This window comes from Epinephelus moara, chromosome 24 (genome assembly GCF_006386435.1).
Source record: "Epinephelus moara isolate mb chromosome 24, YSFRI_EMoa_1.0, whole genome shotgun sequence".
Taxonomy (NCBI): Eukaryota; Metazoa; Chordata; class Actinopteri; order Perciformes; family Serranidae; genus Epinephelus; species Epinephelus moara.
In genome coordinates this window covers 30,171,436-30,195,157 of record NC_065529.1, presented here as the reverse complement: position 1 = coordinate 30,195,157, position 23,722 = coordinate 30,171,436, and the positions used below count along the sequence as shown (strand labels likewise).

At 43.7% G+C, this 23,722-nt stretch overlaps 1 protein-coding gene across 1 annotated transcript in view; it reads left to right on the top strand.

Moving 5' to 3' along the window:
- The window catches only part of LOC126385552 (ski oncogene-like), a 35,702-nt gene that overhangs the window by 9,137 nt on the left and 2,843 nt on the right, over window positions 1-23,722 (top strand). The window contains exons 2-5 of the mRNA XM_050037324.1: window positions 22,259-22,372; window positions 22,615-22,718; window positions 22,830-23,074; window positions 23,708-23,717. Coding sequence (XP_049893281.1) covers window positions 22,259-22,372; window positions 22,615-22,718; window positions 22,830-23,074; window positions 23,708-23,717 — 473 coding nt within the window. The remainder of the gene's footprint in view (window positions 1-22,258; window positions 22,373-22,614; window positions 22,719-22,829; window positions 23,075-23,707; window positions 23,718-23,722) is intronic.

The window sequence follows — 23,722 nt, the reverse complement described above, 5'->3', positions numbered from 1 at the left end:
TAGCTCTCCGGGGCCAACAGCCTAATTTATGGTTTATTTCTCTTAGCTTAGTTTCGCAGGGGTCAGAAGCTTTGGGGTTGTATAGCAGAACAATCATTCAGTGTTGGTGAAAAGCTGCGAGCCCCTGTGCGCTCTTCAGACCAGCTCGACATGCTTTCTTGCAGAGACGGAGCAATGCAGCATTGTCAGCAGGCACCCGTATCAAATGAATTCAGCACAGCTGTCCTAGCAGTCGCTATTGCAGCGAGCGGGGAGAAAGTTATTTATTCAGTATTACAGTCACCCCAGGATCCGTCATGGTCACTCTTTGCCACAGCATCATCTGGTCAGGTGGACCCCTCTTCCCTCTTTGACCTTGTTAGTGTTGTTTATTACCCCACTGAATGCACTGTATCTCTGCAAATACATCCCAATTTGGTTTCTCTACGCGTTAGCCGCCTGCCCCACCTCGCTCTCACTGTCTTTCTGTCTGCATCCATACAGCAGGTTCTACATTTATAAAGACAGGCGTACAGATGGGCCACAGTTGCTCACATGCTGAGGACACTTCTTCCCTCCTCCCCCTTTTTGCAGGTGTCTAATAGTCTCAGGGTTGGCCCCGCACTGCGCTCACTATGCCGGCTGCCCAGCAGGGCCGCCTGCCTCCCTTGTGCTTGTGGCGTTGACAAGCGTCTGGCTTTATTTCCAGCCAGTCGACGAGCGCAGACACAGACAGCCATGGCCTGAAATAGAGCAGGCCAACCCATAAGCCTATAATGAGGGGACTATTATAAGCCTTGTGTCTTAAGCAGAGTATGGCCGGTGTCAAAAGAAGAGGTAGTACACGCATCATCTTTAAAAAAGCTGCTTTTCAGATTATCATCAAAAACTAAGTAATCACCTCTCCTTTTGGCCCCCAACAGTCCTAATCTGCTGCACAGGAGTATGTGTTTAAGTGCAAGGTCATGTGGCCTTTTATGATTATATGCTCAAGACGAGAGGCTTAGAAAAACTAAGGAGATTGCATGACAGTTTGGAGCGAGAAAATATGGCTATGAGTCAAAACAAACAGATATTTTTGGAGATAATCAATGCACTTTTGACCTCGTAGCAATCGAATGTGTTAAACCAAACGCAAACATGATAGTCTGGTCAGGGCATCTGTCCCATATGGAATGTATGAATTATTCCAGAGGTAATAGCAGCGCATTGTTGGTGCACTCATCTTCACAAAGACGCCCATCTCTGCATGCCCATATTTAATTCACCCCTTTCAGCTGCCGAACTGTACAGGCTGCTAATATAATGAGTCCCTCCAAAGAGATTAGTCGCCCTATCATCAACGCAGCTCCCTAATTTCTCTGCCTTTGTTGTGGTGCAGGCTGTACTAAATGGGATAAAGGGGCTTGGATGGACACAGTGGGAGGAAGTGGCTTTTGTGTTGCTAGCAGGTGCAGTGGAATGACAGTGGGGTTTTTGGGATGCATGCGTAGATGCACAGCTGCATGTGTGTGTATGTGTGTGCGTGTGTGTGTGCGCGCGTGCAGTTCTGTGTCTGGCCCGGGCCGGGAGGGTATGCGCTCCCCGAGTGCCGCTGAGATACACCAGGAACCTCTGGAGCTCGACTTGAACCCTCAATCACAGGGCTCCTCAGGGGTTTGCAGTAAATTCTTCAGGCGAATGGTTTTCTCTCCCCTTCCTCCTCCTCCTCTTTCTCTCTCTCTTTTTCTGCTCACATCTGGTGAACAGCGCTAGCACCCCTGTCATCTTTTACTGCGTTGAGGTCATTTCCACCCTATCGGTAAAGTGGAAACACATGATGTGCAGGGTTCGGCCTTAATGGGGTGGGGCTGGCATGGACCAGCACTGACACAGCTTTACAGCCAAGAGCTGCCAAAACAGCCTCTCTGTGGAATGCCTCCGACTTCAAAATTAAAGACATTTGGGGTAAATAATGTTAAGAATACTTACATTTACCAATTAGATATGTGACTGCTATAATTAGTTACTTATTTTAAACATGTAGGATGTTTACATGTTTTTCCTGTAATGAAGTGGAGCAGCAAAGCAGAGCTGAACATGTCATCTATGGTGCTTTGAAACTGCAAAGAAAACGACCAAGAATCGTTCAGGCTTACCGAAGGATATTAAGTGTATAATGAATACCAACTCCGGAAAGACATGTTCGTCCTTTTGGAGTTTTTCTACCTCCGCTCCAAGTTTTATTTTTGCTGTAAAATTCCTCCCCTCCACTCGCTTTTTTCCTGCTTAATCACATTATTGATTCCAACTGGTGAGCTGGAGAGACTTTGGCAGATGCTGTGGATAAAGGGTGTGTCCTCAAGTTTAATTGGGATTCTCCTTTAGCAATAATGTGGATTTCCTCAGTTCTGTGCCCCGCTGCGCTATTCTTCTTCAGATACTTCACACCACAGCTCGCAGTGTTTATCATTCTCAGGAATCTGAGCTTTAGTCATTTGTGAAAACTCAGCTCTGCCATCTGACACATTTTAGTAGATTTCTTGACAGTGCATTATTAGTATCAGCTTTGTATGAATTAATTGTTCTGTCATGTCGACTACTTTTTATGGTAACATTTCTTTCAAGCCATCTACCAGTCTCTTTTTTTTTCTCTTTTTGTGCTGTAATGTAATGAAAGCACTGTTCTGTTCGCAACGACGTAAACAGTTAAAAACATTTTGCCACTCGCAGATAATTTATTGCTGAAGTATCTCAATGGAATAAACAGTTTTACTGTCTCTCTTCATGGATCTCAATGTGTCTCCAAGCAAATTCCAGTCACACTGTGGTTTCCATTTTGTGGTAGACAGAGCTGCAGTGTAAAAAGGGGTGGGCTGCAGTCAGTCAGTTACTGCTGTCTGTGGGCAGACTACAGGCAGAGTGGCTGCTAGCAGCAGCTGCATGGATTTTTATTCCTGCTGTCCAACAGGACTCCATCATAGACTGCAGCAGCACTCGTTATTGAGGGCACACACTCCTGTGCTGCATGCCTCTGTCCTCATTACCTCTGCAGCAGCTTAGCTCTCTGCCTTTGTTCTCTCTCTTGGCTTGAAACTGGAGAATATGGAGAGAAGTGCTGAGGCTGCAGTTAGCTCGGCTGCCCACAACTTCTGCCGCACAGGAAAAAACACAGCACAGACAACCACCACCCCCCTAAGCCCTCTTGTCTACATATTTCCACAAAGCCAACGCACAGGGGATGCTCTACTTTGATTCATCATCCTGACTTGGATGTAGGCTGGTTTTGCTCCATGCTTCTTGCATTCTGTTTGTCGTCCTGGCTGCTTGTGTCGCCTGTCTGAATTAAAGATTTCACTCTTAAGTGTATTTGTGTTTGTGTGCTGGCCTACTGACCAAATGCCCTCATGGCCAATCTGCTGTGTGAAAGGTCCCATAGACTTGTTCCTCAGGGGCGTTAAACAGCAGCCGTGCAGAGTGGCTGGAGGGACAGTAAACTTTTATCACACTAATAACCCACAGTCACAGCTACCTTAATGGCTTAGGCAGCCACGCCAGGGGTTGCCGGGAGGTCAGGTTGAATTGCAGGACATAAATGGTAGATTCCAACCGGTAGAACAAATAAAGGAAGAAGCAAAAAAGGAGGGACATCTGAGGTGAGCAGAGGGGGGCAGAAAGTTGTTATTGGAAGAGCAGATAATCACTTAACTTGATTTGCAGTAAAAGGAAGCCATTGATTGGCCTGCTCTTTTATAACAAGGCGATCTGTGGCCTTTTAACCCTCTTTCCCACCCAACTCTGCACGCTCACAAACCTTGGACTCAGTCCGAGCGTGCCGTCAAAGGGCACAACTCCTACACAAGTGACAAGTGAGTGAAAACATTTGCCCAGCGCTTGGTGAAAACATCGGTCAGAGGAGCAGCAGAAGAAGCAGTGTGAGAAAGGGGATTTGTTAATGGAGTTCAAATCTAAACTTTTTCTCAGATTCCTCTCCCTCTGGCTGAGGTGGACGGGTCTTGAGAGTGTTTGTTTTAGGTGAAGTCAGTGCTGGAACAGAATGTTGTGAACCGCAGGCCAGACTGTGGTTCTGCGGTTCAGCTTCGACCTGAATGCAGACGGCTCTGTTTGTTTTGCTTCTCCGTTTCTCAGGGAGAAATTTAGACGCTGCCAAAGTCCTGCGCTCACACCCAAGGCACGCAAATAAAAACCCTTCACACAGAAGGAGAAAAAAAATGTACCTGGGTGTAGTCGCTACATCTGGACCTCACCACCATCACCCCAGAGCAGGGGTACACGTCGTCTATTGGTGTCTCTGCTGTCCTGCTCTCATCTTGTAAAAGGGCTCTTTGGGAGATGAGATGGCGTTTGATTGTTTCAGTGGCAGGATGTTTGTGTGTTTTGTTCCAAGCCTTTTCATAAATAGCAGTTTTTATGTTGCTGAGGTCAACTGGTTTTACTAGACTGGAGAGGCAAGTCCAGAGGCACGGAGGCCTCCCCACCATCTGGCACCCATAAAAGGGGGAGCAGGAGGTTTTTAGTGGGGGTTTATGGGATGGCAGGGTGAGACATTGAGGGGAGGAGAGACAGAGTGGATGGTGGACTCTGGTTGCCCCCGAGCTGCAAAGCTTCCTCTGCAGTCTGAATGACAGGTCAGAAGTTCATTGCCTTTTTTTTCATCCTGCATCTGCCTCGTAAGGTGAAGGAGGTGACAGTTGGTTCAGAGTTCGAGGGCAAAGGAGAGGACGTCACCGTGAAGCTGTTGTCACTGCTGCAAATAAAGATATATTCTGGGCAAGAGATCTTTGTTTTGATTTAATGAGCTGGCTTGTATTTTAAAAGTGTTTCAGAAGAGCTCAGCGAGCGTGTGTCCCCTTGTTGTTGCATTGCCGTCAGCTTGTTATGCTATGCAGAAGATCAGATCCGAGTCCTACAGATGGTGCAGAATTATGTGGCTGCGTAAACACTGGTGATTCAATGGCTTGGTGTTGTTTGGGTATGCGTCACCCTCTCAAAGAGCCCCGCATACCACAGACTAACGAACAGTAAGTTGTTTTGTACGACTACAGGATCCAGGCTCTGTCTTTTTGTCCTTACAGTCAGGTGGTGGCTCTATTTTGTTTGCACATCTGACTTAAGAGGGAATAACAGCATTGTTAAGCCATGAAAATACTGGCGTTTGAGGCCAGTGGGATTCTCGTGGAGATTTCTGCCATGAAGACACCCCTGAGAGTCTCAGTTATGTTCTGCTGGAAGATTTCTTTCCCAGTTTTAAGAGCCTGAGCTGGAGCTGTCTGGTCCATCTGAAGCTGGATGCTCAGCCTTATAGGTTTTCCAGAATGGGGTTATCATTGCAGAGGACTGTGCTGCTTTGCTGACTCTGGCACTGATACCTCCCATAGAGATTTCATCTTTTGTTATGCTGCAGCTGAGATGTGTTAACCCTTTAGCCCCTTCAAGATATTTAGGCAGCAGAACATTACGGAGCTCTGTTTTACCCACTTTAAAACTCCCATGTCACTGTATGTACACATACCCGTTGTGTGATGTGAAAAATAAGATTAGAAGCCGATGTGTTTGCTACATAAATTAGTTATAATGACCTCTTTCTCCCGTCGGTCCGCGGTTGGGTTTTCAGACCCTCTGCCACTTTGCACAGTTTGTATATGAAGAGACGAAAAGTGCTGACAGCAAAAGAATGAGAGCGTGTTTGGCAGGCACGCCCTTGTAGGTTTCTGTGTCACTCAACTCTAATAAATTTTTAATCGTTTCCTTGCCGTGGTATAGAGCTCAACATGGCTCTGTTCAGTCACACGCCATTTAGGCGGCTCATGCTCGGTCCGACTCATAGATAGGCGGAATTCTAAGTGTAAGGTAGGTATTTTCACACATTAAGACCAACAAATCTGTAACATAGTGAAGATGTGATTCATGTTGTGGGCTGTTCTCTCATGTCATCACGTAGAAAAAATGCGCTGGCAACATTTCACACATGGAGAGTCAACCTTTTCACTTGTTTCTTTACCGTCAAAAGAGAACAGCACAAAACAATTGAAATAAAAATTGTTGGCGCAGTCAGCTAAGGTTTCAGCCTACCCCTTTTAGGTATGCAAACTTGCTTTGGTTTGTCACTGCTTCGAAATAGGTGCACCGTCCATGGTGGCAGCGTCATATTGGGTTTATTTTGGAGTGTCTTTAGAAATTATCATGACAGTGGTTTTAAATATACTTCCTTAGCCAAGCACATTGACTGCACTTGACAAACTTTAAATAAAGCATCAAAGACACCTTCAAAAGCCGCCACGGTGAAAGAATCCAGCCGGAGATTCACTGAGAGCCTCTCAACATACTTCAGCCTGTTTATTCACTCACATTTTGCGTCATGTCAGAGTCTCGAGCCTTTAAGAAAAGGAGTGAAATAGAGCCCAGGCCCTTGATTGAGGGGCTGGAAATGAAGGACTCTGCTCTTGCTTTAGTGGTTCCGTCCACTGCAGTGATTCAGGGGATAAAAATGTGGCCTGTGTCTCTTTAAGAGCGCTGGCCTGTCTGCAGAATGCATCAGTCCTGTGGAGCAGACACAGGCCAGCAGGAGGAGGGGGATGAAGGGAGGAGCGTGGGGCTGTGCGGAGGGAGGAACGAGGACAGGACGGAACAGCCGCAGTCTGGGCTTCCAGCCTCCTGGCTAGACTGCTGAAAGTTATTATTGAGTTCCTGTGTAGGGCCTCCCCTCCCTGCGGCATACTCCTCTGTGCTCACTACGAGGTAGACGGGGAGTACGGGAGAGGCAAAGAGAAAAGTTGGCAGTCTCCCATGCCCCATTGCAATGACCTTATATGCAACAAATAAAGGATAATTTTGTTTGATTCTGTGTTTTTGCAAGGGTGAAGCCTCTGAAAGACTGAGAGCAACCGCACACGCTAAGCGCCTTACAGCTGCTCGACAGCAGCTGAAACTGCGGCCTAGCTCACTGTTGTCTTAAGTTACAGTTTAGCAGACATGTCCTGTTTTCTTAGGAATGGCCTTAACTAGTCAAGACAAGAAGGTTGGCGGTTCACCAATGAGAAAGCAGCAAACTAAATCCTCTCCTGGCGTGTTAAGTGATGAGTATGATTCAAGGACAGGTGGTGGGAGGACGACGACTCCTTCAGTCTCCTTCAAACAACTTTGTCTTTACAGTAAATGACGGCCATGAATTAAAGAAAAAGACTTCTTGAAGCAGGAACAAAAGCTTCTCCGGAGTTGCACACCACCTAGTTTGCATTTCAGTACTCTGTGTAATTAGTCTCATGTAGGTTATCTTGTCAGCGTCCAACCTGCAGGTCTCAGAGATTTGCAGGGAAAGGCCATGAAGATTACATAGTGACACACATCATGCCCTCCTCTCAGGCCTGTGCCTGCCTGCATCACTAATCCCTGGCCTCCCTTCCCCGTTAGCGGCTACATTAGCGATACAAAGCGCCTGCGTCCTTTCAGCTCAGCCCACCAAGAGAGAGACAGACTTTTATGTAACGCTCTGTCCGGTGTATTTGTTCTGAACCTGCTGTTGCTTAAAGCGAGGCTCCCGCAGGTTAACAGTACCCAGCTGCTGCCCGTCCTACTGTACAGAACGCGTCATGGCTCTGGCTGGCGAAGAAAAAAGCCTGAGCCCATGCAGCACCTGAGGCTCGCCAGGAGCCCATGAGGCGGTTTCCCTGCACATATCTTCTGCAGCATGTCACATATGTGCCCTGATTAATCCCAGCATGTGTCTTCATTCACGGTCAGTGCGATCATTCGGCCTGTGTTTTAAAGCCGTCTCGGGCAGGGTTTTGCAGGAAAGCTGGGCGAGGGGGGAAAACCCTGGCGCTGAAATGGGTATTTTGTGGAGTTCTGTTTGTTGAGTCAGAGCTTAGTTGGGCTCTACTGTTATGTGGTTGCCATGGAGAAAAACACAGGCTCTTGTGCAATAAAATCATCCAGGAAAAGACATTTCCAAGAATTTTTGAGAGTCAAGAAACAGACGGCAAATTGCAGAATTCATGAGGTGCTGCGGTCCACCACCCGCCCCTCTCAGCCCTCCATTTTAGAGCGCTCGTATTCATTTTATGGAAGCTGCAAGGCTCAAGCCCTCTCACCTATTTACTTCTGTAAGCAGATATGTTTTCCTATGAACGGAGGAGGGAAACAAAACCAGTGTTTAAGGATGGAATGTGTGATCTTAGGAACGGATGTTGTGGGTGTTTTATCCCCTATTTCCCTTACAGACAATTCCTTGAACAAGTGGAAACAAGTGAAATGCTATTTGATCTCTGTCAAATATTACTGTATACACATACTTGCACTGTGAGGCCCTCCTACATTTGACTCCAGGAGGGGAACATTTTCAGAGGCAGTAACTCCTGGTGTAGTTTTGAAAATGACTTGACAGTTAACTGGTCGAACACTCATAAAACCCACTGGTTTTCTTGTTTTTTTCCTCCTTGAGCTGTAATCCTCCTCAGTTACGTCAAGGCTCCCTATTGCTCTTTAATATGAGGTCTTTTATTCGCACTGTTTCCTGTCTATCTGAATGGACCCATTAGCCCTTTTCAAACAGCGCAGCTCTCTGCTTGTGCTTTCTAGCATTAGAAAAATACCTTTAATGTAGTGGTGCAGTATAAAAAGCTATGATCCCAGGCTTTCAAGCTTATTAGCTAAATTTGAAGTTCAAAGCTAATTAAACAAAAAGAAAACCTTTAAAAGACACATTGGGTGTCCGCAGCATTAACTGCGGTAGTATTTCATTGTTTGAATGGTCCTGGAAACAACAGTGGTGGAGCACAGATTAGGTTTTCTAACCTGGTGACCAGAAAGGCAGCATTTAAGCCGAACGACCAGAGTGGTATCTATAAATTTCAGAGGGATTTATTACCCCGGTTCAACCAATTAGCTCCCGAGCAGTTCTTAGGACATATACTGTGTTGGTGAAATGACATCACACGGGACCCTGAGTGAGCAGTGACCCTAACTTCACCTCACCCTCTCACAGCTTTTATGACCTCCTCCCCTAAATCCCCCTCTGCCCTCGCCCCTTCCCCTCACACCTCTTAACCTCTGGTATTCATCCCATTTTCATCTTTCCAAATAAACCTGCCACCTGCCCTCCTCTCCGCTGGCTGCTCGGGGGGCCGTGTGGTCATGTGGCTCAGCTAAATTAGCCGTGTGTTCCTGTGCTGATGGTTATTGTTGCTCAGATTAAATTATTTAAAGCACGAGGTCTGCTGAAAGTATGTTATATATTTAGGCTGCAATATATGCTCCTGACCTAGAAACGGAAAGAGGGACCACATAGAAGATGAAACAATTAGAATAATAGCTGGCAACTACTTTCACAGCTGGTTAATTGCTAATATTTCAAGCTAAAGTTTTCGGGTTCCAGTTTCTAAATTGCTTCTTTTCTCTGCATTGTGTGATAGTAAACTGTTTGATTGTTTGGTTTTTGGCGGCTGGGAGAACAAAATAAGCAATTGTGACCAGTGATTTTCAATATTTTACAATGGCCTGATTCATTGAGAAAATAACTGTTAGATGGATTGATAATAAAAAGAACAGATAGGACTTGATTAATCCCACACTGGGGAGATTTACATGTTACTGCAGCAGTCAGAAGCAAAAGATAAAGGGGAGACAGTGATTGAGTGATGAACAAAATGAGACAAAAAAAACATGACAATAATACAAATAAGATAAAAAAAATAAAAAAAAATCTATATATATCTCAACACACAAAGAAGGACGGCGGGTCTTAACCACATCCAATCAATATATCCCAAAATTAGCTGCTGTCATCTTGAGCTGACATCATTTGGAGCCAGAGTCTGCGCAGTGGTGCTCTCTTCAATATCAATATCTGACAAGACGCGAACAGCGCCATTGGTCGAGGGCACACCGATTGGCACACACAGCTGTCAGCTGTCAATCATGACGTCAAACCCCTTTATTATATCATTAAATAACTAATTAAAACCGAACTTAGCCGAAAAATATACAATAGCATAATAAAACAGCCTAAAATGACAGAAACCATTCTTGGAAAAAATCTATTTGACGTTGGAATTTTTGATTTTGCACATTTCCCCTCTGCTAACATGGAAGGGGGCGGGGTTTATGACACATACTACATCCAGCCATCAGGGAGTGATCCAGATGTTTTGGCTTTACTTTTGAGGAGCTGTCACGTCGTCCATCTTTATATACAGTCTATGGGCAATTCACTACTGTAACCAGATGCACATATAGTTGCACACGAAGGAAGGCAATCAGTGTGGAAAGGAAACACAAAAAAATAGCTGAAGAGTAATAGCTGTAGTAAGGAAATTGTTTTAGGAGACAGCAAAATGACGGCCAGATAAATCCCCTATGAGGATCACGTGTTTTCGGATTTTTTTTTTTTTTTTTTTTAAACAGAGGAATCAAAGGGAAGAGTCAAGTATCACAAGATTACTCACTGAAATAAAGTGCTATCTAAGAGACTAAAGTTTCTGTTTTATCCCCTGTACTGGGTTGTTAACATGGAGATCTGACTGTCCATCTGGCCCGTCAATCTCTCACACTCTGGAGGTCTAGACCCGGACTGAGTCTTTAACATGCAGTCCCCATGCAGTTGCTCACCCTCCCCTCCGCCGGTCTCCCAGGCGTCCTCCTGTCCTGACTCCTTCACCGCCTCTGCCCAGCGAGGGAGGCGCAGAGGAGTCGTGCAGTACCAGGTACTGCGAGTGATATAATGGTCTGTGTATTTGGAGCTGTTACTGTTTGGGTTGTGGAGAGGTTATCCAGTGACATTTTAATCGTCTTTCTGCCTTCTTTGCCGTGGCATTAGTATTAATCTGCAGGATTAAAACCAGCCAGTCAGACACTGGACTTGCTGTCTTGTCGTAGAGCAGAGGGGGGGGTGGGAGCGTGCTGATGGCGAGAATGGCGGTACACACTTCCATGCGTGCAAGCAGGGGATGTGCTTATCAGTTACAAACCAAGGTTTCCAGTCTGGAGACATCAGACTGCTGATGAGAGGATGGTTTGTTAACACGCCCAACTGTCTCAGACAGGACGGAGTTTGTTTTTATCAGCGTGAAACCACAGATTTTCACTATTCTCTTTCATTACTCTGTCATCGAGAGCCCACAAACTCCAACACTTGGCTCTCTTGTATTCAGACACAGAGTCCTTTTTTCATTGAATCATATCCTTAAGCCTGTGAAAACAGTCGCATAGTGTCGTCTGTGGCTCTCGGGGAGCTTTCTAAAGCCTGTCAAAGTGATCCTGATGATAATGATATTCAATATTTGACAGAAAACCTGCATTATAAACCAGCGGGGGGCGTAGAGTTTTAAAAAACAAGACAAACTGGCATTTTACAGACAATGAAAGTTGTATGGAATTACATTATGTGAAATTTTGGATTTAGTTTTAAAGCCTGCTGCTTATTATGGAGTTTAAATCAGCCACTGCTACGTCAATTGAGATAATTCTATTTTAATCTTTCTTGCACACATCCCTGAACTTTACAAATGTGCAATGCTAAATCACTCGAAGGCCCCTTGGTAAAAAAAATCTTTCATTAAACTCAGACGTGTTGTCCTTGCTGTATTTTGAAACTCAGCTTGTTCCACTTCTTGCAAAATAAGTAAACAATTGAAATTCAATTGCGGTCATACAAGTGCAACTGAAATTCGCAGAGGAAAAAAATGATTTTAGGATAACATGTTGTTTAGACACACCCAAAATAGCCTTATCTTTATTATGATAAATAGGTCTATTTATTGGAAATCCCTCCTTTAGCTTCCAAGAATTATTGAACAGATTAAATATCCTCCTTAATCTCGTCAAAGCAAACTGGGCATCATTTTTAAAAAACAATTCCTTGTTCCTCTATGACCACAAATAAACTGCCACTGATGTCCAACAGATGTAGATAAAATGTGTAAATGCTGACATGACTTATCTTGGTTCGTGCAGAACCCATTGACCTGTTTTTTTGTTTTTTGTTTTTTTAAACCTTGAATAAAAGAATATTCAAAAGCATTTTAAACTATGTGAATTATATTTATGTCACATATTACGGCTTCAAGTAAAGGTAAGTTATATATCAGTGAAATACATCAGAGAAGCATCGGCGGCAGAGAGTCCTATGAGTGTCAGTGTAATGCCAAGGGATTAAGCTTGCATGGCAAAGATGGCGTTGGCACTGCTGCACAACAGAGATCAAGTTCTGTGAAGGCACGCACACATGTATGACAGTCAGGATGCAGCTGCAGAAACGCTGGCAAATGTTCTGCAACACTGCTGCGTGATACTTTATGAAATGATAGTATTGATCAGTTTGGTAATTTTGCAACAGCGGTGAAAACAGCTGGACTCTTGCATTGAGAATTTCTGTGTTTTGGATGTGGGAGGTTTCACACCTACCTGAAAGACAGGGAGTTTCTCACAGCTTTCCTGTAATTTAATTCAAGAGCACAAAGATAAAAAGTCAAGAGTTCTTTCTTTAATCATGGTTGAATAGAGGATGCTGTTATGAGGAAAAAAAAAAGAATAACAGTAATATTTAAATGACTAAATATTTAATTTGTTTGGCTTGAAGCCACATCAGCGAGATGTTTTGAGCCCAGAATCAACCAAAACCAAAGTGCTAATTGGCTTTTGAATCTAATTTCCTCGCAAATTCGCACAAGTCCTTTCTTCTTTTATTCATGATGTTCTTGAAAGTTGTGTGAATAGTTTTTTGAGGAAGAATTCGTTTTAGCCTTCAGGAGAGCTAAATTAAATTCCATAAACGTAGGTCAGCTCGAGTCTGTCTTTGCTCTTTCTCTCTTTCTCTGTCTTTCTCGTTAACCTTCATCCCCTCCGGCCTCCTGGTTAGCATTGCAGCTGCTCCTACATTATAAGTGTGCTAAATGTGAACAGAAGCATAAAGGCATTGTGTGTGTGTGTGTGTGTGTCTGTGGGTGTGTGTGCCTTTATTGGTTTGCAGACGCAGCCTTGTGTCTTCCCCTCAGATCATGTGGTCTGATGTTTAATTCTCTTATTCCAATAGTGCAGCGAGGGGGCTCAGACAACTATCTGCTGAATTTGGCGCTATGTGCGTCTATAAATACACCAGTCAGAGGGCACGTTTCATTTCCTAAGATAACTTTGCCTCACAACCATACCGAACATGCTCATGCTAATAATGTATAATCTGTAGTGATATCTGTTTCGTGTCTTTTAGTCTAGGGTTTCCGTGTCTGTTGAAATGACTTATGAGCCCTTTGTACTGTGAGGTCATCCTCTGAGAGAGGCAGAGAGAGTGATTTGGACACCACTGTCAACATACTGTAAGAGAGACGGGCGGGCATGTCCATGTTGTTATGGTTGCCATGTTTGGGCCTGAATTGGAATTCATTTCTGGCCATGCAGTAGTACAGTAATCTTCCTTTTTGTTTGCTCTCACCAGTGAGATGATCTTTTCAGGGAATTCACTTCAGTCAAGGAACAGGTTTTTTTTAATGATGCTGAGAGTAGAAATGAAAGATGTCATCAAAGGATTAAAGAGAGTTAGGTGTGACTTTTAGTTTAACTTCACATTTAGACGCGTTGCATAAGTGCGCTGAGTGACGTGAATTAAACAATTTTAAAAAACACCCAGTACCAAATACATCAGAAATAGGTAAAGTGCTCCAGCAGGTTTATTCACTCATTTTAAGAATGAAGACACGGAGCAGAAATTCGGCCGCTGAAGTGTATTTTGGAGTATTTTGCAACTGGCGAATGCTCACCCTGTGCTAACCAATTGGGAAAGGCAGCTAACGGCTAACTTGGTTTGCAGTAAACTACAACTGATAGCTGAATTCGAGTGATGTGAACGCTGTAAAGACGCAGGGTCCGTGCTCTGAACCAGTGTGAACCAAGACAGCAACACTCTTTATTTATCATACTGGCACAGCAGCGCATTACCACTTCACTCCTTCTGTTGTTTACTTTCCACAATAAAAGACCAGCTGAAATTACTATTTACTATTACTATCATTTTGCTAATTAGCAACTCACTGATTCTCGGTGACACCAGGGATATCTTAATAAGATCACATAAGTGTGAGTGTCACATAAATTTCTTGTGCAAATTGACAAATTTTAACTAGTGAATGGTGCAAATTTTGCATCCTTTGCATCGCGTCATTTGCGTCATTTATGCACCTGGCACAAATTTGCGTCCCTGCATGTTATCTTGCCTTGTGAAATGCTTGCTTCGTGTTTGGTGTGAACACACAATTAAAGCTAGCATTGGAATGTAACTGGGCGGACTTATTCAGGTACTGTACTAAAAGTACCATTTCAAGGTACTTGTACTTCACTTCATAAATCAAATCTGATGCCCTTAATACATGCACTGTATAACAACTGGAATAGTGACATACTGAAGATTTTATTACTACGCTACATTTATTTGACATCTAGAGTCACTAGTTACTACACAAAATCAGATTTTACATGCAAAACATATGAACTTGTGTTGCATTTGTACACATTGAATAGCCCGCCCAACAGTGCACATAAAATACAAATAGCTAATTTCACATTTATGTCATAATAGTGTAATGATAAAATAGTATAACACTCATACAGACCATTGTTCTGACTTGAGCACTTCAACTTTTGATACTAAAATTACATTTTGCTACTTTTACTCAGAGTAAGGGACCTGAATACTTGTTCCACGTCTGCTGAAATGACTTAATTATAGACAACAATGACAAGATCACAAGGAGATTTTTTGCAGTGTTCAAGTCAAGTCAAGTCAAGACAGTTTTATTCATGTAGCTCAGAATCACAAATTTGCCTCGGAGGGCTTCACAGTCTGCACAACAGACGTAACTCTATATCCATAGACCAACATGATTTGCGTATGGAAAAGCTAAAAAAAAAAAAACTGACATGGAACAAAAACAGAGAAAAACCTCAGGAAGACTAACAGAGGTGGGACCCCTCCTCAAGGACAGACATGCACGCAGTTGATGTATATAAAGAGCAGACAGAAATGGCAGCAGTAAAATGGCAAACACATGAAGAGTGTTCCACTGGGGTCACTAGATCTTGTGCAGTATTTTTTTTTTTCACACACAGCTCACTTTATGAATGGCTGACAAATGCGGAACACTTCTTTAACGCTCTGTTCCTCTGCCTCTGAGCTATACTAGCTGTGCGGACCAGATGAGATATTTTCCACCTTTAGGAGCAGCAGCTCGTCCTGCGTCCGCCTCAGACCTCATCAAGTCTCAATCCCAAAGACAATTAGGACAATCCAATAAGCTTTGCTGTAATGCCGACCTTATGCCAAGCCCTGCAGCTCTCTTTGTGTGTCCCTACTGCCATGGCTCAGTTCAGCTACATAAACAAAGTGGACACAGTGGAGACAGAATAAATTGATAAATTAAGCTAAGATTTAGCGAGGGGAAATGGGAGCTTGTGCTGTATCTGCGTGGAGTGGGGATGGAGTTTCAGGGATATTCTGGGCAGACACCAATAATTTTCCCCCAGCTGTTACAGAGTGACCACAGGGCTTTATATAAATCAAGAGACTGTCGTACAATTTATGCAGTGAGAGTTGAATAGAGAGCTCGAGGCATCCCTGTGAACATCCGCACCAAACTACAGGGATCAGATTACTAAAACTAGTATTCTCTCACTTCCAACTAAGGCTGTTACCCGAGCGAGCCGTGCCAGTTGGTGTGCCCTTGAGTGAGACAGCGCCCCACTAAGCACATGTCGATCTGGGGATTACATTCAGGGGTTTAGGAGGGGAAAAGAGGCCGTAATCTGAAACTGTTGTGTCTTGTTGCTGTGCACTTTTCTTAATGCCATGCTATCATGCAGCATGCGTTGGTATTGTATGACTGTTGCCCGAGGAAGTTCAGCTGGGGAAACTATTTTCGTCTCACCAGATGAGTGCTGCTCCATGTTTATTTCTTGATAATTTCATTTGAGTCTTTTTAGCGCCACAACAGATGCTTGAGGTTTCGGTTTAGCCTGCTGTTATAAGACTTGTCAACATGTAGTTATTAGAGGAATAGACCCACATTTTCGGAAATAGACTTATTTGCTTTCTTGCTGATAGTCACGTGAGAAAGTTGATACCACTCTCAAGTCGGTCTGTGCGATAAATATGAAGCTACAGCTGGCGGACAGCTAACTTAGCATAGCATGCAGACTGAAAATAAGGGGACACAGCTAGTCGGGCTCTGTGCAGAGGTAACAAGGTCTGTGTACCAGCACCTCCAAAGTTCACTAAGTGACATGTTGCATCATGTGTAGGTGGTCCTGCTCAGGTTTGCTGTTTCCCTTCACTTTCAGTTTCCTGTTAGTAGCTTTATATTTAGCTACTGTACAGACAAGTGTGATATCAATCTTGTGACAAAAGTCTGGTAGGGAAAGAAACAGCAGCCAGAAGACTGATTGAAGATCCCCCACACTGAGTAAGCCTTTTCTACTCATCTGTCCCTCATGGCAATGAAACTTCTTTCAACCAAAGAATTATTCCCTATGAGAAGTTTAACACATCGTCTACAAAGACACGTCATTGTTGCAGTTTTTAAGGAGGCTTTTAAATCAGGACCAAGTACATTGAACACTGAACATTCTTTACTGGAGCTGGGCACGGTATGTCGATTCATGCCTAATTGAAAATGTGGTCTCAAGTATGATTCATCTGTACTCAGATGAAGACTAGGTATGGTTTGCATCAGGTGTGAAAACCAACTATACCAAAACACTGAAGTTGACTGCTATTTAACATGAGAAGCAGTCAGGCCCCGGAATTGATCCATTCAGTCCAGTAGCATTTCAAAAGTTTAGGATAGCTGCATGAAAAAAATGATTTTATTCCAACATTCAAGTTGACGGAAACTGAAAGTTAGCTGCTTGGCTCTTGAAAGTCTTTAGTGTGCCTGCTCTATAGGCCCAACAATGTGGAAGATACAGGTAATTTTACACCTGGGGAGTCAAACTTTTTTGGCGTCATGTGCCACTGAGCAACTTTCATAGGCTTGTAGGGTCCTGCCTTGAACCCTGTATCCAGTTCTCTTTATAAACCCATGGTAGCAGTAGGCAAGTACTGTTGCAAAGGTATCTCTCAGCACTGCCATTCTCCTCCAAACTCTGCGTCTGCGTGCAGCACAGTCATGGGTGATACAATATAAAGGCAAGTGAGATAAACCATATTAGGCATACTGTGAAGGTTGACCCCATCGTATGGGCTTGGGAACTTAAGATTGGTGCCCTTTTCTACAGTGTAGCAACAACATAAACAAATGTCACGTAGATAATGATGCAAGTGTTCCTGAGTATAGAACAACATTGCTAATGTGAAATCTGCCTTCCAATCCGTCTGGGGAGTGGATTGGATTGGACTCAGGCACAATACGAAGCAATCGTACTTAATATGAAAACACCCTTAATGTAAGTTTTCAACATATCCTCATACAACGGTTCGTATGATATTTTACGAATTAGCACCTCACAAATGATGTTACATACTTAACGTAACATTATGTAGGTCAGGTTTTAGGAAAAGAAATATGGTGACGGTGTACCTTAAAATAACTCAAAGTTCACTTTGTTGCACATGGTCAAGAACACTAGTCTCCTGAGGGAAAGTCCTGCATTTGTTTGACCCATCCAGCACCCCAACCTGCCTCCTTATGAGGACTATTGTTCATTATACTGCATTCTTCTTTAGTCCCTTCAGCTCATTGGTCATGTGATCGCAAACTACCTGATTACATGAGATATATATGCATTACTGGCTCGTGCTTATGTTGATTATATACAAATTCTGGTGCGTTACTTTTCACCAGTATATGTACAAATAGAGCATGAGAACAGAACAGGCTGCAGTTTTTAAAGCTGTAAGCACCCAGAATAAAAGTATGTTTTTTATTGCAATGACAAATATCTGAAAACCTGGGCAAGTAAAAACCAAAACCATCTGCACGGCTAGATACTTTCAGATGTTTGTGAGAAATTATGGTTTTTGGGGGGGCGAGCTAACCCTTGAATTAGCATTCTCTGTGGTATGTTATTTGCTAATAAAGTTTAAAGTTTACTAGCAACGAGTTTATGATGTCTTTCTAGTTAAACAACAAATAGCAGCCCTGGTTTGGTCCCAGATTTACTGCATCAGAGGTTCAATAAACAAATATTGATGATTAGCTCCATGTTCAAGTGAAATAACAGTTCAGTTGCCATCACGCTCCAGTTAGCACAATATTGACAAATTATTCTTCAAGCAGGTCAAACGCTCCGGTCTTAGAATAGACATTGATATGTTTGCGATGTGATGTGATGTGTTGTGTTTCTCTGCGATTATCTGTCATGCCAGCATGAAAATAGCTGGGGCTTATCCCAGTATTACCATGCTATTATACGGCACTAATTAAAAAATAAAGCATGTCTTCTCTTGCCCAGCTGCTATTAGACCCTGTTTAGCCTACAGGTTTGCTTTGAAACGCTCCCTCATTACAGCGCCTCAAAGAAATATCATACAATAGCGAGTTGAAAAGGGCAATGCTTGAATGGAGTCTTAAAGGAGAGGCTGTACTTGGCCTTCAAGTATACATTCCTTCAGCTCAGTGCTTCCTCTGTGGTCCCGCTCCCCTGGCCCACCCCCCTCCCACTCAAGACTCAGTTCCCACAGGGGACTCGGCCAAAGCAAACTCCTCAGAGGAAGTCTCCCTCTCTTAGCAGTGAGCGAGGAGAGACGAGAGAGAGGGAAAGAGGGAGAGGGATGTCCTATCATCTGGCTCAGTGGGACCTGCTAGGCAGTAGGACGTGCGAGGAGGGTGTTATGACTCCGTGGCCATGCTATGTCTATGATGTGGTGGTGAGTTAAGCCCGTGCGGCTGCTCTCCTGTGAGGTCAGTGTCAGATTTAGCCAGCAGGTCCCTTGTGGTGTCTGGGAGTGTCTGTTTTCTGACTCTATTATGTCTAGCGCTCTTAGCCTTCCTGGAGCTGCAAACCTCAGGGTAGAAATAGTACCAGACAGGCAGACATCCTTTTGTCGGGAAAACAACAGTCATGTCAGTAATTACAGAGTCTGATTACACCAGGGCAGCAGTTCTTAGAAAACCGCCGGCCTAGAGTCAGGCAGGCAGGTGAGGGGTCGAGTCACCGTTGCAGAGCAGGATGCAGTCAGCAGGAGGTCTGAGTCTGAAGAATTAACATACAGTAGCAAAACCAAACAGTGTGTGTGTGTGTGTGTGTGTAATATGGTTAGTGGTTAGACAGGTCGAGACTTTTGTGAGTCAGGGAGATTTGAGGGGAGTGTCCAGACAAACCAGTCATGTTCATCTCATGAAGCAGAAACCAGTATGAAGTACCAGTATGTAGAGGCAGAACAGACAGACATGAGACTTTAATTTTACTTCTGGATTAATTTGTACTATTTCACTTTAGCTCCACTTATGTAGCATTTATAAGCAGTTATAAACATTTAATAAATAGTTTATAACACACTGTGTATTATTACAACTTTACAACAAGCTGTCACTTACGGGTGAGCACAGAAGGAGTTATAATTGTTAACAAGTGCATTAATAAACGGTTATATCTACTTATAACTAAACTATAGTATGTTATAAACCATTTATTAAATCTCAATGGGCTGCCTTTAAATGCTAAAAAGGCCGGTTAAAGTAAAATGTTACAATAGATAATGACAAAGCCACCATGACATCACCCACTGGATTGTGGACTCATGTTTTGAAACCTCAAGTTTTGGCCATCGCTATCTTGTTTTTTTTTTGTTTTTTGTTTTTTTTTGGAGCCAGAAGCGATTATATTTGGGCAAGAGGCTGGAGCTGGGGAGCGAGGGGTGGATCCCACTGAGACGCCGAGGACACAATCAGCAGACAGCCTGTCACTCCGCCCTTAATTATGCATAACTTTAAGCCCTAATGAAATGAGTTATATAAAAATTCACCCCTGCTACAGTTGTCATGAACGGGGAAATTAGCTACAGGGACCAAAACCGTTCTTTGTACCACGCTTTTAAAATGTTTATTTCTGCTGTAAAGTTGGCCATTTTAACATGGGGGTCTATAAGTTAACTGGTTTCTGGAGCCAGCCTCAAGTGGCCATTAGAGGAGCTACAGTTTTTGGCAGTTTTTCCGTGTTGGCTTCATTTTTTAGCCCCGGGGTTTCTGTTTGGGCTACGCCTTTACTCTGGGGTTACGCCATAGTTACCTAACCAACACTGTTTCCATGGAAGCATCTTGTCAACGGTAGGCGTACAGCTGTCACTCAAAGCGGCCATGCCCAGTAAGTCTGTTATTTTTTGTTTTGAGTCAAGCCAAGTTATATTAACATATTCACAGAACACATTTAAAAGCAACAAATGTTGATCAAAGTGCTGTACAGAGAGAAGACAAAAACACATTTAGATCAAAAATAACAATTAAATAGAATAATTATGGATAGAAGTACAAATACACAATCAGCGTATTTCACAGAGAACTGATGAATAATAAAAACAGGCTATCAAAAAGCTAATGAATAGGGATGGGTCTTCAGGCAGGGTTTTAAGATATCAATAAAGGAGGAAGATAGAAATAATAACGAGGGGCAAAGTGTTCTTATCCATTAAGGGCAGTGATTGGTCAGCAGATCTGAAGGATCTGGAGGTAGCCATTTTAGTCCATAAAATGCCAGAAAATGGCGAAAAACGCTGATCACAATTTCCCAGATCCTGAGGCAATGTCTTAAAACTGCTTGTGGGGTAACTTATAGTGATATAAATCAGAGGACTACAACAAATCCTCACATTGTCAAAGCTTAAACCAGAGAAAATACATTCTTCTTGTTTGAAAAATGGCCTCAATGATTCATTTAAATGTTTATAAAAGCTCTTGTAGATTGTAGACTTTGTCGCTGACTTATCGATTCATTTTGTTTCAGCACTGCAGTCAGTTTTGGCATCTGTAGCTCAGGTACACAGTGCCAGACCTGACTAACACCCCCACCCTTGAACACACTGTACCAGACGCACACACTCCTACAAACACACTCATATCCTCCCACACACACACACACACCATGCCCGCAACCTTCCACCTCCCCACGCGTCCTGACACCCGCTGATGTAGCTGCATGCGTGTGCACACACATACACTCACGCAGCGGCTGGCTTGGTGTAGAAAAGCTGTGAGACGTGATTCATTACCAGCCAGGCTTCTCGCTTAATGCTAAATGAGGTTTGTCATTAATTTCCATCTTGAGGTGATTACAGCCGAGCAGCGATTAAGGTTTCACAACTACACGCAACCCCGCAGGAGTGTTCTCCATTGAGGATTTTGAATGTAGACAGAGTAATCATTTGTCTTGAATCGCACAAGCAGACGAGGAGATGGGAGTGTTTGCCATTCCTGGAGGCAGAATGTCATAGTAGTGAGTAAGAGAGTAGCAGGCAGGTCTGTGCTGGCCTCTGCGCCTGCCTAGGTAAACATATCCTCTGTCTGACAAGTGCAGACCTGAGGGGTTGAGGAGGTTAGCTATCTCAACACATGGTCCTGCAGCTTGCCACACGCACAGACATACAATATATACAATCAGCAGCTCCGGAGATTCTGTATTTTGTGGCACTTTACAAGGCAGATGCTTCCTCCCCAGGTTTTCTAGGCGCAGTTTCCCCTCAAACATTTAATGCCTTTGTAGCCCTCCCTGAACTCTCTCAGCACACTTCAACTCAATCGTCTGTTAGATCTGAGTGCAATTACTTTAATTCGTCTCCCTCTCTGTCTCCCTCTGTTTCTATATTGCAATATTTCTGTGGTTCGGGCAGTCGATCTGCTCCACCTGATGGCGCCTCTTCTGCCTGGCAGGGAGCAATGTAGCCCTACTGGCTGCCAGCCAGACCAGCTTGAGTGTCTGCTCAGCTCAAAGCCCTGCTCACACACACGCACACACACACACGCATATACACACACATACACACACAAACATGCAGACATGCCAAGCTCAGAGACCAAACGCTTACACAGACACATCTTCAATCCCCTTGTCTCTCCGTGACTTCTTTTCTGTTTTGTCTAATTGTCTTCCTCCCTGCGACCTGCTGCTCTTTTTACTGCGAAGCTGTAAAAAGTCACTTCATGTTCTGACAAATCTGTTTCTTGCTCATGAATAATGCCATTCACAGTCATACAGTAGCATTTTTAGAAGTTGTGGGCTCCTGAAATATCCACTGTACTCCATGATGTAATATCTGCACTTTATCTCTGCAAGGATCACGATGATTAACTGTCTATTCTCTCCACAGTCTCCCAGCCCGGTCCCTGCCAAGAGGTCCAAATTTGACAAATTACAATCTCCATCAGCTGACAAAGACAGGAAACCCGACTGGCTACAATCGCTGTCAAAGTCTGCACACAAGGTTTGTTCACTGTTTGCGCATGTTGCTAGTGTGAAACTGGATTTGCTGTTAAGCTCAAAAGGTCAAAAGGGTGACGTAAAAGCCGTTGTCCTTTTGAATCATCACATTATCACCTATGTATGACCTCTCATCATCCAGTGTGGTTAAATGAAAAGGGGCCTTTGAGTGTGTTTGTCACGGCTGATTAGATGCTCTAGTGGTAGTTTGTTGTTCTGAGTTTGTTGTTTTGTTGGTTGTTCCAGGATCTGAAACAGGTCCAACTGAAACAGAGGCCCTCTGCTTTCCGCCCCTGGTCTCCCAAAGCAGCAGAAAAAGAGAAACCAGCTACTCAGAATGAGGTGGAGAGGTGAGTCATCTGATGAAAGCTGTGATAGTTCCAGTTTTAAAGAGACAATAGTTGTTAAAACGAGCCTGTAACCAGTGAAATTCTTTAAATGGGCTTGTATCGCCTCCGCAGGTCCTACTCAAAGAGTCACGAGACTTTGGCGGCTCACAATCTGACACCAGCTCCCCTGGCCCCACTGGTCCATCCCAGAGACAGCCACGCTCCTGGCAGGGGACACGCAGCCATTTCCAGGCCGCCGCCAGAGCTGCACAATGGAGACGCACACCCTGCAGCGAAACTGGCCCCCTCCTGTGCCGCCAACCAACCCGACGACATGGACACAGATGGAGAGATTGATGTGGACGACTGTGATGATCGTGAGTAGCGCCCATCATATGGAGTTTGGGATAATCCAGAAAAACAGAAAACTTGAAAAACTACAAGGATCAGTTGATATAAGACAGATTTTACAGTTACAACTTGTATTACACAGTAAGCCCCACTGGACATGAGCCACAGCAGAGCTGGGTCAGGGTGATTCCTGTACAACTGCTCCACCTGGTGTTTGATAGGAGAAATGCAAGAACAATAAAAGTCCAGATTTTGCAGTTATGTAGCCACAAAAACAATCAAAAACATGCTCTTTTTATATTTAATTAAAGCATAGATTATCTCTTTGTAATGTTTTGCAACAGGAGCTGCAGAGAGGAAGTTTTAGTTTCATGCTCAGTCCTCTTGCTGACACATGCAGCTGTGAAAAAAGTCTGTAAGGAGTTATATTGAACTCCCGTAGGTAGTTTCCAGAGGGTACCTGGAAAGATTGTTACAAAGCTCAACCAATTTGAAAATATGAATATCAATTAAAAGAAATAAATAAACAGCAACTATATAACCACATATTGAGCCAGCTGTAACACCTGAACACCACATGTTGCATTCAAGACAGTGTGAAGACTACTTATCAAGCATGCAGAAGTTCCGTAATAATGTTAAAACTGTTCCACCATCAGGTCCAGTGCCGCCTT